We start from the raw sequence: 13,358 nt of genomic DNA on the forward strand, positions 1-13,358 counted from the left end.
CTGTAATGTAAACTCCAGTGAACCGCTTTCATGTCTCCCAGCACCCGAGGCCTTACCAGCTCGTGCTTCTTCCGGCTCGCCTCGCCCTCCTTCTTGGACAGCTCCGCCATCTCTTCCTTCATGTCCCTTATCTGCCTCTGTATTCGCTTATTCTGCTCCTTCTCCCTGTTTTCTGCAGTGATGCGCTGGTTTCTCTCCTCCGTCATCTTCTCCAGATTCTCCTTCAGACGACCCACCAGGCTCTGGGAGGGTGAACTTGGTCTTTACAAATCTCCCATGTGGATCAATGAACAACTCTTCAGCTAAATGTTCTCCTTTGTTCTGCAGTAACCCTCAAATATTTGTTCCTATCCCTCCACAGCTGGTGTGATTTTAACACTGGCAATAACACTGGAGGTAAGTGGTCAGTTTCTACCCACTCCTCGTTTCGTTTTTCCTACTTGAAGTGGTGTAACCAGCACACGAGTTCAAGAGTGAACCATCATTGACTTTTAATTTCAAATGTTTCCAGCCAAACCTGAAACAAGAAAGTCTGCTATAAAATCCAGTTCTTGTCACCTTGAGCAGAAAACGCATACGCACACTGATACTGTTACAATCATATTACATACTGTATATGAGATATGAATTTCATCTGGTCACATATGACTGTGTTTTTTCATGGTACCGTCCTCTTATGAATCAATATATATTCATTCTCCGGTTGACTCTTTTCTTAACCAGCTCCACAGAGATATGGAGCAAAGCGGGCGACAGCGCTCTGTACCCTCACTTTATATTATCTGTCTCTCAATATCTGGAAAAATAAATATTACATTTGCCTTTATAGCTTCACACAGCATGTCTTTTACATTTTGCAAGACACAGAGGATTATCTCACCTCCAAGCGTTTGATCTGTGTCCTCTCATACTCCAGCTTGGTCTCCAGTTCACGGATCTTGGCCTCCTGACGGCTCACGAGAGACTTCTCCACCATGGACTGCTCTTGGAACTCGAGCTGGCTCTGCAGCGAATGAAGCTGGGGGAAGGAAGGATACACGCAGACATGCACATAAACAAACACCATCACTCCCCGAGGAGCAGCACTTCTTGCATACCCCCTTCTTGACCTCTACTTTTCCACCTCCTCTTTCAGCGAGGACTGTGAAATACTTTGCGCTGATGTATTAAAACTAAATTAATGTTCACTTTTTCACCCTTTTTTGTGTAGACTTAATCCATGTAAATATTGTGCATCCAGTCTGAATAATGAGCTCCAGATAAGCCTCCGATCTTCCACAAACGGTCAAAAGAAGAGCTTGTGGTTCAGGCTCAGTAACACCGAGTACCACAGTAATTTCACAGGCTTTGGGAAAAGGGCTGAGTTTCATGCAAAGCACGTTTGTTCCATCTAAATCGTTTTCTCATGACTGATAAAAGGAAGAAAGATACGTCACAACAACACCGGCCCACAAAGCAGCGTGGCACCTAATGAGGGAGTTTGCATCTAAGACAAGGAGGATTTGGAGTTCTCCTTTGATATTACTAAAGAAGGCAGCTTTCCCTCCCTGCTGGTGATGAGATAACCACTTCAAGGTCAGATGCTTTAGATGGCTATCACTACCTTCTCTGGCAGGTTTTAACAATGCCTTACAGCTTGTTGTGTGTCTCCAGTGTAACCAAAAATATTCTGACAGCTGGGCCTGGAGTGGACCAAAGCTTTGGCATGTGTATAGCTTAATATAATAGAAGCAGTGTCTGCTGTTAGGAAGTGGTAAGAGCTCTTGTGAAATTATATTTGAAATACATTCTGTTCAAGGCAGATGGTTTTATTTGTTTAGTCTACTGCATGTCGACAGTTAGAGAAAAACACCCCCCGAAAAATCCACTAACTGTGAGCCAGAGTGTGGATAATGTGCATGCAAACACACACTAAAGATCGCCATATTCAAGCTAAGGTCATCTTCAAATTCATTCAGCAGACAAATGCATCAACAAAGAAAATGGACACACATTAATACATGACACACATGACATGTTAGATGCTTTCCTCTAAACAAATAGTACTCCAGCAGAAAAACACTGTCATTATAAAAGCACTATTATCAACATAGGCTTCACTCATTTGCATTAACCTTTTTACAACATGAAACTACATTTACACTGAGCCTCGCCTGAAGCACAGCACACAGTTACTGAACCAGTCAGCCCAGAAATAATCTAAATCACATGCTAATGTCAGTGTGCAACCATGCTCACAATGTTAACATGGTGATGTTTAGCTTGTGTCAGTTTGACCCTGTTCACCATCTAATTTTCACATTAGCAACATTTACACTAAACACGAAGGACAGCTGATGTCATCGTTCTTTTCTTTGATGTACCCGTTCATAAACCAAAGCACTAGACAAGTTTAAATCGTGCTGCTGGATTAAAACTTCAGATATGACCAGAGCTGTTGAAACATGAATGTGAACCACAGCCACAGAGTTCATGACAATTCATCCAGTAGTTGTTGAGATGTTTCAGTCTGGACCAAAGTGGCCGTGCATCATCACTGCAAACATGAGGCTAAAGAGAAGCTAAAGCTTAACATGAACCGGACCAGTAACAGTTTGTATCAGATAGAAAAACAAGTTTATGTCTTGTGAACTTATGTGATAGTTTAACATTCAACCAACACAGTGAAACAGGAATTTATACATAACTGAACCTTCCTTTTTAAAATAACAGCTTAAATAATGGCTGGTGAGTAATAATTTTATATTTCACATTCGCTTGTAACCACAAGTTATGACGAGTCAATATTAAAATGCGGGTTATGATTCTGTCATCTTTGATTGTTCGTTAAATGTAATGGATATTAATTGTGTATCAGAATGTGAAAGTGGCATGGATCAGGAGTTTGACATTTCAAATATGACTCAGCTGGTTACGACTTTTTTCATGTGTGAGAGTAAAACGGCACCTTCAGGGTTTTTTCAGTTGATTGGAATAATCACATGACTCATGACTTTCATACTTATTTCCAATCGCCACCTTCTCATTTACCTGACAGTTTAAAAGTGAAACAAAAGAAATTTGATAAATTGCTAAGACAGAAGCTGCTTCATTAAACTGAGAGGTAATCATTGAACGGATCAGAATGAGTGCCTTATTTTCATCTAATTGCTTAAACCATGGAAATGAGCAGCTGAGTTTATGTACATGACCCTTCCTTTAAATATGAGTAGTGAGAGACACAGGAACAATTTCTCTCCTTGACTCTAAATCTTTGCTGATTCCAACTATTTAAATGCAAATTGCTTTGCAATTGTGAAACGAAAGCCACCACCGAAACCAAACATTTTTTGGTCACAATAATCAGAGAAACTGTGAAAAGCTGAGGTCTAATCAGAGAGAAGTGTTGAGGCAGCGGGCACGTTCCTGACAGACAGCCAGAGCGCTTCTGAACACTTCCTTCTACCTTTTCTTGGATCTCCTGCTTCTCCTTTGTGGCCTCTTCCAGCTGGGTCTGCAGGTCAGTGATCTGGCTCAAGTCCCTGGCGGACTAGGACACACACACACACACACACACACACACACACACACACACACACAGACATACAAAGTCAATAGATGGAGAATTAAAGTATGTGTGTGTGGGTGTGTGTGTGTATGAGAGAGAGAGAGAGGAAGTGTGATTGTCTGTGCGTGCTTCAATTATCTCTTAAAAATTTCACCTTTTATGCAAATGGTTAATGAACATGATCTGTCTGTGCCAGATAATTTGTCATGTGATCTACTGTCGAGCAGATTGCATCTGTGTGACTGCAGCACACACACTGTGTTCAGAGGGGAGTATGTCCTCCAAACCACAAAGCCACACATGCAGGAAAGAACAGAATGTTAATGCGGATGTTAGAGGAGGCGTCCCACCATGTTTCAAACTAAATCGGTCACAAACACAAATAAGTGAAGAAATAAAACTGTTTTTCGAGACGGTGTCATCCATTTCCTTCACATGGCTACTGGCCAGTTTCCTACCTGAAGAAAAGGAAGGTCTTAGCACTGATAAGAAAGGGACTTACAATACATTTCCAAGGCTTTGAATGGCTGGCTGGGCTGGATGAGTTACCTGGGCGACTGCAGCCTTGTGTTTTTTCATCAGCTCATTCATGTCCTCCTGATCCTCCTCCATACGAGACTGCAGGTCATTCTTCTCTCTCTGCAGACGGCTGATCTGCTCCTCCGACTGCCAGACAAAGAGAGAGAAGGGAACACACACACTTTAGGTTAGAATGACAGGATTTATTCATGAGCTACTGAATATGATAAATGGTCATTAGCTGGCCGGGCCGTGGCAGTTCTGGAATCTCATCTAATGGCAATGAAACACAATCTGGACAGGGTTCTGGCTGGAGGATGAGACCAATTGAAGATAATCAATTGGCTCATTTAGGCAGGGAAAAGTGCAGCCAGTGCAGCATACTGGTGATGTCCTATTTAGAGTTCATCCTCTGTGTTCAAGGGGGGAGACTCAGGCCCTCAATATGCATTCTCTAATCTGAGACATTTACAAGACCTTCCCTTGCCATAAATGCAGCAATTAACAAGCAAAGCACAGGCACACAGCGCTCCGTGCGTCATCCCCAGAGACACAAACATCCTCAGTCTACACGTCTGAAATGCAGGCGCTGCTCTCATGAGACAGCAATTAATGAGCAGATGGAGGAAAAAAAAATTCAACAAAGCTTATTTATCCATTAGAGCAAAATGTTAAAATCAGACATATGCCAAAGGGCATTTATTATTTTAATATCCCACCATGGCTTGATGATGTACGCATATTAATGTTAGAGCCTGCTGCATTTCCAAGAGTGAGGATCCCTCCATGAATTAAATATTGTTTGTTGCTTTTGGTTTAATGTGTTCATCATCACAAGAGCACGGGCACATTTACACAAACAATTTCTCTTATCAACATTGTCAAATAAAAAGGTATATTAACTATATTTCATTATTTAAAAACGTGTGATATTATACTCATTATCGGTTACGGCACAGACAAGCAACACACACAAACACACTGTGTTATGTGCAGAACTGATTGGCATTCGAGCCCACTCCAGGGAATCATTGGAACACATGTGAAAACTCACCGACATCTTGGCTTTGACCACGTCCTCCATTTGGATATGCAAGTCCTCTATTTCAAGCTCCATGCTCTTTCGAGCTTTCACTGCTGCGGCGCAGGTGAACTCTGACTCCTCCAGCTGTGAGAAACAGGAGGGAAGAAAAGGTGGCGGGTAGGGGGGGAGGGGCAAACATTAGTAGGCCAAGATCAAGGCTCTGTCCTGGACAGACAGAAGGTTTATCAACCTGTGCATGTTTCTTTATTCTCTGAGAACAGAGGTCAGGAAGTGTGTTTCTTGTTGTGTCAGAAAGTATATCACAGATTCAGACATTCAAAGTGTTACAACAGACTGGCATACTTGATTTTTGAGCTGGGCGATCTCTCTCTTGCTGGGGGCGTTGCTCTTCAGGTGGTCCAGCATAATCTGTGCATCAGCCAGAAGGACTTTGGTTCTCTTCAGGTCTTTCTTCAGCCTCTTTTCTGTCTCCACGTCTCTCTGGCTCACCTGTCAATGACACACTCTGTTTTTTCTACCCTCCTTCAAAACCCACAGCACCTCTCCAGTCTCGAAAGCAGTTTCTTTCCAATCAAAAGAAGTGGCCCGGCCACTCCATCGCACACTTAACTGCACTGACAGAGACTAAAGAGGCAGACTTGTGGAAGTACCTGGTCCTGGGCATTGAGCAGTCTGGACTCCAGCTCTCTTCTCTCACGCAACACTTTCTGCTTGTCTTCATACTCCTCCTCCAGCTGCACCTCCATCTGTTTCAGCTGCAGGACACATGCGCACGGTGTCAGGATGCACAAACAGATGATCAGTGATAAACAAAGTCAGACATAACACACCATCAACCATCCTGTTAGACATGGCTGCTCTCACACATCAAAGACAAAGGGACGGGACCCCCCCGAGCAGATCTGCCACACAAACATCGCTTTGAAAGTTATTCGTTATTCTATCAAATTCTATTTTTTTTATATTTATCATGGATACAATTGCAACTGCACTGTTTGTATTCTAAGTTGGACTTATTTTGCATGCATCTACTGTGTTGGGTAAGAGTCTTAATAAATTGTGTGATTGCTGTTTCTCTGTCTAATGAGAGATACACAGTCTCTGCAGTGTATAAACCAGGATTTATATTCATGTACAGCACGAGACACAAACAGAAACTTGAAATAACCAATCAAGAACTTAAGAAGACGTTCTGTGAAAGAATCTCAGGCTACAATGAACTTACTCGTTCGTTCGGGGCAGCGATGTTGTGCCTGGAGGACATTTTGACAAATAAATGAGTGAGAATAAGTGGCGCCTACCTTCTTGCTGCAGGAGTGCCTGATTTCCTCCACATCTTCATCCTTACTCTCAATCTCTTTAGAGTGTGTTTGCCGCTGTCTCTCCATCTCCATCTCAAGACGCAGCTTTGCCTGAGGACATGATGAGTGGACACGCATATAACAACACATCCAAAATTACATATTTACTGTTTGTCCAAAATGAGACACATTCTTATAAAATGATTTCTTCAAAACAAAATAAATATTTCTGAAGGATATTAGGGTGGAGGGAAGCTCTTTGTGGAGTTTTAGGACTTCTACATCTGCACCACCCTGTACCTGCTCCAGCATCTGGATAGTTCCAGCCTGTTCGTCCAGCTCCTCCTCCTGGTCTTTCACCTTGGCCTCAAGGTCACGAAGCTGCTTCTTGACCTTGGCCAGAGAGGCTTCATCCTTGGACTCCTGGGAGGACAGATCCTGCAGCTCGGCCTCCAGCTGCTGCAACTTCATATTTGTGGTGCACAATTCACTGTCCTTGTCCTGCAGGCAGAGGAGACACAGTAAGACACATCTGGACCAGCCCAGTTATGTCACACAGAGAGCAGAGAGACAAGACATGTAGTCCCAGCGAGAGGACAGCAGAGTGTCTGGAGTGTGTTCTGTAAAGTAGCTTACCTGCAGCTGCTGCCGGAGGTTAAACATCTCAGCGGTCATTATGTCTTTCTCTCGAGCCAACTTCTCCCTCTGGCTCCTTTCTCTTTGTACCTCAGCCTGAGACTGGTTCTGCTCCAGGTCAAATCTGGAACGCGCACACACACACACACACACACACACACACACTGAGAGACAGCAAAGGACTGGGGTTCTCTAGGTTAAGCAGTTGAGTATCACAGTGACCTGAGCAGGAGATGCATTACAACTGGGACATCAGGTCATTTCTCCTCCTACATTGAAATGATTTTGTGAGATTTTGAGCCTCCAAACTAAACGTGTAACTTCAGTCAGGAGATGTTCAGCTCATGAGACCTTCCTTGATACAGAGCCCTGCATCAGCTCAGCACTACCTCTATTTTAGCCTCAATTGGTATCCTCTTCCATTAGACATCAATTTACAATTGGGATGTAATAATGTGCAAAATGTTTTCTTCAATTGTCTGGGGCAGAAGCACTTATGGTTAGTGAACTTAAAAGCTAAGTGTTTCATGCTGTCAGCTCGTTGTAATTCCCTGTTTTTCTCTCTGAAGCACAGCTGAAAATAATTTCACCCACAGAGCATCTTCAATTAGCCACAGGGGAGAGATCACATTCTGCCACAGCGATAGCTTCTCAAGTGCTTAAAGTCTGAGTCATTTTCTCAGCTAATGCAATTCCACAGATTACAGAACATCTCAGTCACTATTCAAATTAAAGAAAACTTTAATGTTCTGCCGAGTGGGCTGCAGTGTCTGTGCTGGGCAATCCAAGGAGAAAAGAGCAATATGTTCCCTGTAATGTGTGTGTGAAAGCAAGACAGACAGACAGATGGACAGACAGACAACACACAAACAGACTGATTGGAGAGGTAGTTGAAACTGACTTCCTCTGTTTCTTCTCCAGGTCGTGGTTGCGGCTCTGTAGTCCCTCCAGGTGAAGCTTGGTGTCCTGCAGCTCTGCCGTCAGTTTCTGGGACTTCTTCTTCAGCTGCTGCACAAAGCGCTGCACATCCTCATTATCTGTCTGCAAGTCAGCCAGCTGCAGCATGCACACACACACACACACACACACACACACACACACACACACACACGCAAACACACATATTTTTTATGACAGTTTAATACATATCATTATTACATCTATACAACTAACAGGCTACAAGTGTGTAGTGATTTAATATTAAAAAAAAGTTTCTTGCCCTTCTCTCAAGATGTCTTTTGCTCTGTTGCTCTGTCTCCAGCTTGTCATCAAACTCCTGCTGGAGCTTCTTCTTGGTGAAGTCCATTTCACGAATGGCTCGGTTGTATTTTATCCTCCACTCGCCTCCTGGAGGAAACAGAAAGACGTACAATTCAGAAAAAGTCTGTGTGACATTTGGGTGTCTCCTGCCTTTATTGCAGGCCTAGCAGGGTGCACAGAGGAAGAGGCTCAAAAGCTCAGAAATGATTGATGCTGCGGATTATGGAGTGCACTGTTCTAGCTGCGATGGTTATCACATTCAAGGACCAAAATAATATAATCTTTCAGGAAATAAAACTTCTTTCATCAAATCCCAACCTCATGAGGTCAAAGAATCCGACAGGAAAACTACAAAACAGCCTTTACTTTTCAGCTCTAATCTTGCTTAAACCTGAGGTAAGAATTCAGAGCACAGCACAATAGTAGTTAGAGAAGGACATGTCTAAGTGGCACTTTCCACAGTTCTTAGCCGACCCTAATTCTGGAGCTGTCAGAGGCTATCAGAACTATAACAGCGGCCAGGCAGACATTCAGGTTTAGGTTCATTCATTCAGGTTCATTTCCAAGCCTTATCATTTTAGAGGCTGTCCATTTCTCCTTCACATACCAACAGCGGCTCCTCCATCAGTGCTGCTCATTAGCATATATATAGCATAATGACAACTTGCAGGGCCACCGGCTCTGATCCCAACGATTATTTTCTCATTCATCTAAGAATTCTGATATGCTCTGTAATGGCTTGTCTGCTGAGGTGGGTTGAAGGGGGTGGGAACAGAGGAGAAAAGGAAAAAAGCCTTATGGACAATATGCTCTCTGCGGGAGCTCTCTTTCCCAGCAGGGGGAGACCAATCAGCAACAGGCATTAGTTGTATGCCTGAGAGCGAACATCTTAAATCTCCTAGCGGTAAATCCCACACTTGGAAAATATACTTAATAGCATTACGCAAGATGTGACCAAGTCTAAGTGCCACGCCTCCTGCTGAAACAGGCCAACAAAGACAATCATTCCTGCAGCTACAATTAGTATAAGAGAGAATTTTTCAAACTGTGCACATAATACTGGTGCGAGCGCTTTAGTAAATGATGCTTGTGACCTGAGCTGACATTCCCACTGAGCATGCCTGGACGAGCTGCTGCAAGTGTCATAAGCTACAATTAATTAAGGAATTTAAAGCGAATGTTTGAAAATGCTGATGACACCGAAAAGTCACCGGAAGTCACATCGCCAGCGTCGTCTTTAGTTTTTTCTTCAAATCTTGGGAATAGGATTCAAATACAAGGATGGATGAGACTCTATGGCAGCTGTGGCATCACAAACGATAACTAACCAGCATCATCATCGTCGTCGTCCATCTCCCCATTGAGCTCCGATGTTTTCATGAGTCGAGCTTCCATCACCTCCATCTCCTGTGATTCTAATTGTTTCTTCATGGCGTCAAACTTAACCTGGAAGTCACAGATTCAGTCACAGATTCAGTCACAGAGTCAGTCACAGAGTCAGTCACAGAGTCAGTTACGTTTAAATTAGAATCTTTGAAATATTATGTTGTTCCAGTGTGTTTATATATGTATGTTAGTGTTTGTGTGCCTGTAAATCCTTCATGTCCTTCTCCAGGTGCAGTCTCTCTGAAGTCTCCGTCTCCAGTAACTGGGATGCTGACTCACTGGTGCTTCTCTCGTCAGCAAGCTCTGCCAACAAGTCTGAGATCTGGACACAAACAGAAACACACACAGCGTAAAGCAAAACTACTACGTACTTGCTGTGGCTCCACTACAAGTATCTTGAAGTGAAAGAAATTTAAACTGTGTTACTCAAACACCATCCTCCAAGCATGCATTCCCAAAGGTGAAGGGACCCACCCTGCTCTCCAATCGATCCGTGTTCAGTCTCAGCTCGTTTCGTTCTTTCTCCACCCTCTCGAGCTTCGACTTCTGCAGCTGTATCTCCTCCTGGAGCACAGAACACAGTGTACAGGTTACAAGTTATGTCACAGTTTAACTAAAATATTAGGTACTACAAGAAATATCAAAGGTTCATAACAGGAGCTGCATTGCTGCCAAGGCAGGTGGTGCATTTTGACAGCGGATTAGAGGCTGTCAAGCTGAGAGGAATCTATAAGTTGGGGTGTATCAGACAGAGAGGGCTGCTCACATCTTTCCCTCGCATCTGATCCTCGGTGAGCTGGACCTTAATGAGGGGCTGGACTGTGGTGAACAGCTTCCACCATTGCCAGTCTTTCACACCGCGGTTCTTCTGGATGTTTTTCTGGATGCAACGGATGGCGAGATCCTGAATCTAAACACACAGAGAACAGTCAGCAAAGAGGAACACGTGGGTGAATGTAGGTGTTTGTTGTGGTGTGCACACACAGCTACACAGATACAGTACAATGTTGATGTAGTTAGTAGTAACTGAATCTGCAACTCAATTTTCTAAAACAAATAAATGCTTTATAATGAAAACAGATAACAATAACTTCAGTATGTGGCTTTAAATTTTGAATTTCCCCTTGGGGATAAATAAAGTATCTATCTATCTATCTATCTATCTATCTATCTAAATGCAGAATATAGAAACGAGTTTGACTGCAGACACCCCCGTGTGTCCAGATGTCCATGGACCAATGCTATAAAATTTGGAAAATCTTAATTACTCAATGGAATAAATGCTTCACAGAACTCCTCTCCTGTTACCACATCATGCTCACCACTGATGAATGACATTTGAAAAACACTGCATCCCTCAGTCTTGTGTTATATTGCCTGTATATGGGTGAACAGCTATCCCAGGACCTGCCAGCCTCCTCTGGAGACTTGCTGCAGAGTGCGTTCCAAGGCTGGAAGCTAATTTTTGATTAATTAAATCAAATATGTTGGCAGCTAATTCCAAGTATTACACGATTTCCATGCTGCTTATGCATGAGGCTCTCTAGAAGCAGCAGATTATGGGCAAACCCAATTAGAGCAACACAATTCTCAGCATCAGGTACATTTCGCCCTGAAGGTACGCTCTATGACCAATTAGCATTTGTCACACAGTGAAAACCTTAACATGGACCGAAATGCAGCAAATCTGTGACAGAAGATTTGAACAGGTCTCACTTGTCATATTTAGTCTAAAATGAATAGGAAACAAAAAAAAAGATTATACTACATGAGCACCGTGGCTAAACATTTCGGTATTCATATCACATTAAGAGGTTGTGACAACTGTAAAACAGCATGATGGGAATTAGGATTGTGAGCCAAGATTAAGACAAAAACACAGTTCCAATGCTCTTCTTCAATATTCTACATATACAGTTATTTAATGTACAGTATGTGTAGGTTCATACGTCTGCTGACACTAAGACACCTGAGTGCTGCAGTATACAACTGTATCACCGTCTGATGTCACTTTGATCCCACACCTCAGTTTCTGGGGATTTCTTCAGCATGGAATCATGCCTTGCTAAAGGACAGCAGCTGAACCATCAGCAACATAATGTTTGACATGTCTGGCTTATATCATTACACTATCAAATGACTCTTCAATCCTGAAACACAAATGTGTTTCCAAGAGCTTTAATCTTAGCTGTCTGCATTAGCATGGACTTAAAAAATGGTTTCACATTATACAGAGAAATATTATGTATAGTATTAGTATTCATGTTTCTTTGATATCAAACGTAGGATTGCATGTTTCAAATGAAAAGGTAAATGTTAACATTCAGTGAGTGTTGCAATGAAGAGTAAGGTTTCAAATCAATAGCTATAGTATTACCAGACTAGCGTATTCTTGCTGCTTTACACTGCTTTTAATGCAAATAACTGAAAAAAAGGGAAAGAAAACATTTGTAGGAGACCTGAAGGACAAAACTCCCAGTGCAGCAAGAGCCTGCTGAGGCAAAATAACAGACTTTTAAAATGTCAGGTTGTCCCCTTGAGGAGACAGTTGAAAGAGGAGGGGAAAAAAACAAGAAAAAATGTGCTTTTGTCATTTAGTGTCACATGGGCTTGGCACAGCTTCACAAGGTTAACATGCCAGGAAATATCAATCAAAGGAACTTGTGTGACTCTCTGTCTCAACACTCTGTAAATCTTGTCTGTGGAGAGAAGGGGAGATGGAAATTACTCAATAATCCACCACAGCCCAGCTTCTGTTCTACAACTCTGGTGTTGACTGGCTGAATCAGTAATAATATAAACAGAATGAGATTCAGTGTGAAGTCTGTTCCATACATGTACCAGCTGGATAGCAATAAATCTAGCAAACTGTGTTGCAGCAGCATGTGACAAAAGGAGAAAGAAAGGGGAAGCAAATCGGCTTCAGCGCCTTACTTCTGATTTCTCTTCAGTCACTTTCAGTCATTCATTCTCTCATTTTTTCTCATGTTTCGAAAAAGTTAGAGTATTCATTTAAAGTAAAAATAATTTGTCCTCAAAATTTGAGATTCTTTCTATGTGTTTTATAGAGATACGTGAGTGAGTGTGCATGTGTGTGTGCTCTGCTGCCTGTCATTTTTTAATTATCCCACTGGGGATGAATAAAGTTCAGTGAATTGAATGGAATTAAAATGACAGATTTTTGAGAGAAACTGGGTTTGAAAGTGCTATGACAGTAATTTGCATTGACATGTACACAGTTTAAAGGGGCAGTATGTTAGTTCTCTCTGCCGCCAAACGCATCTTCTTGCTGGGAGCGAGTGGCGGTGATGGTCGCTTGCCAAGAGGTTATAATACACCCTCAGAGCAGCGCTACTTCTCAAGGGCAAACTACAGTGACTCACTGTTAGAACGTGAAGAGACGGGCCGGCTGGGCCAAGGCTAGCAGGTTAGCATGCTAACTTCAAAAACAAAAAGCAAAACAACAGTTGACATTGGTGTTTGTTTCCACCTCTGGAGACAGCTGTTAGCGAGTGAAGGAATGAAGTTTGATGCTGAACTCACAACAGCTGTTATTGCTAATGTTAGCTATAGCTCCTTTACACCACAACATCCTGCAGCTAACAACTGATAGTCAGTGGTCACCCTCATAACTGCATGTCACACCTTGCCAACCTAAATTGAG

General features: G+C 42.6%; 1 protein-coding gene across 8 annotated transcripts in view; it reads right to left on the reverse strand.

Moving 5' to 3' along the window:
• Positions 1–13,358, reverse strand: part of LOC130182078 (unconventional myosin-XVIIIa-like) — a 59,497-nt gene that overhangs the window by 10,696 nt on the left and 35,443 nt on the right. For all 8 annotated transcript variants that reach the window (XM_056396637.1, XM_056396636.1, XM_056396630.1 and 5 more), the window contains 16 exons: positions 10,461–10,604; positions 10,169–10,258; positions 9,897–10,016; positions 9,637–9,754; positions 8,268–8,395; positions 7,950–8,104; positions 7,049–7,172; positions 6,713–6,913; positions 6,413–6,523; positions 5,762–5,866; positions 5,454–5,600; positions 5,121–5,234; positions 4,097–4,213; positions 3,446–3,529; positions 881–1,018; positions 57–242 (listed from right to left, as the gene is read on the reverse strand). In XM_056396637.1, the coding sequence (XP_056252612.1) occupies positions 57–242; positions 881–1,018; positions 3,446–3,529; positions 4,097–4,213; positions 5,121–5,234; positions 5,454–5,600; positions 5,762–5,866; positions 6,413–6,523; positions 6,713–6,913; positions 7,049–7,172; positions 7,950–8,104; positions 8,268–8,395; positions 9,637–9,754; positions 9,897–10,016; positions 10,169–10,258; positions 10,461–10,604 (2,082 nt within the window). The remainder of the gene's footprint in view (positions 1–56; positions 243–880; positions 1,019–3,445; positions 3,530–4,096; positions 4,214–5,120; positions 5,235–5,453; positions 5,601–5,761; positions 5,867–6,412; positions 6,524–6,712; positions 6,914–7,048; positions 7,173–7,949; positions 8,105–8,267; positions 8,396–9,636; positions 9,755–9,896; positions 10,017–10,168; positions 10,259–10,460; positions 10,605–13,358) is intronic.

The sequence above is a fragment of the Seriola aureovittata genome, chromosome 15 (assembly GCF_021018895.1).
Source record: "Seriola aureovittata isolate HTS-2021-v1 ecotype China chromosome 15, ASM2101889v1, whole genome shotgun sequence".
NCBI classification, from domain to species: domain Eukaryota; kingdom Metazoa; phylum Chordata; class Actinopteri; order Carangiformes; family Carangidae; genus Seriola; species Seriola aureovittata.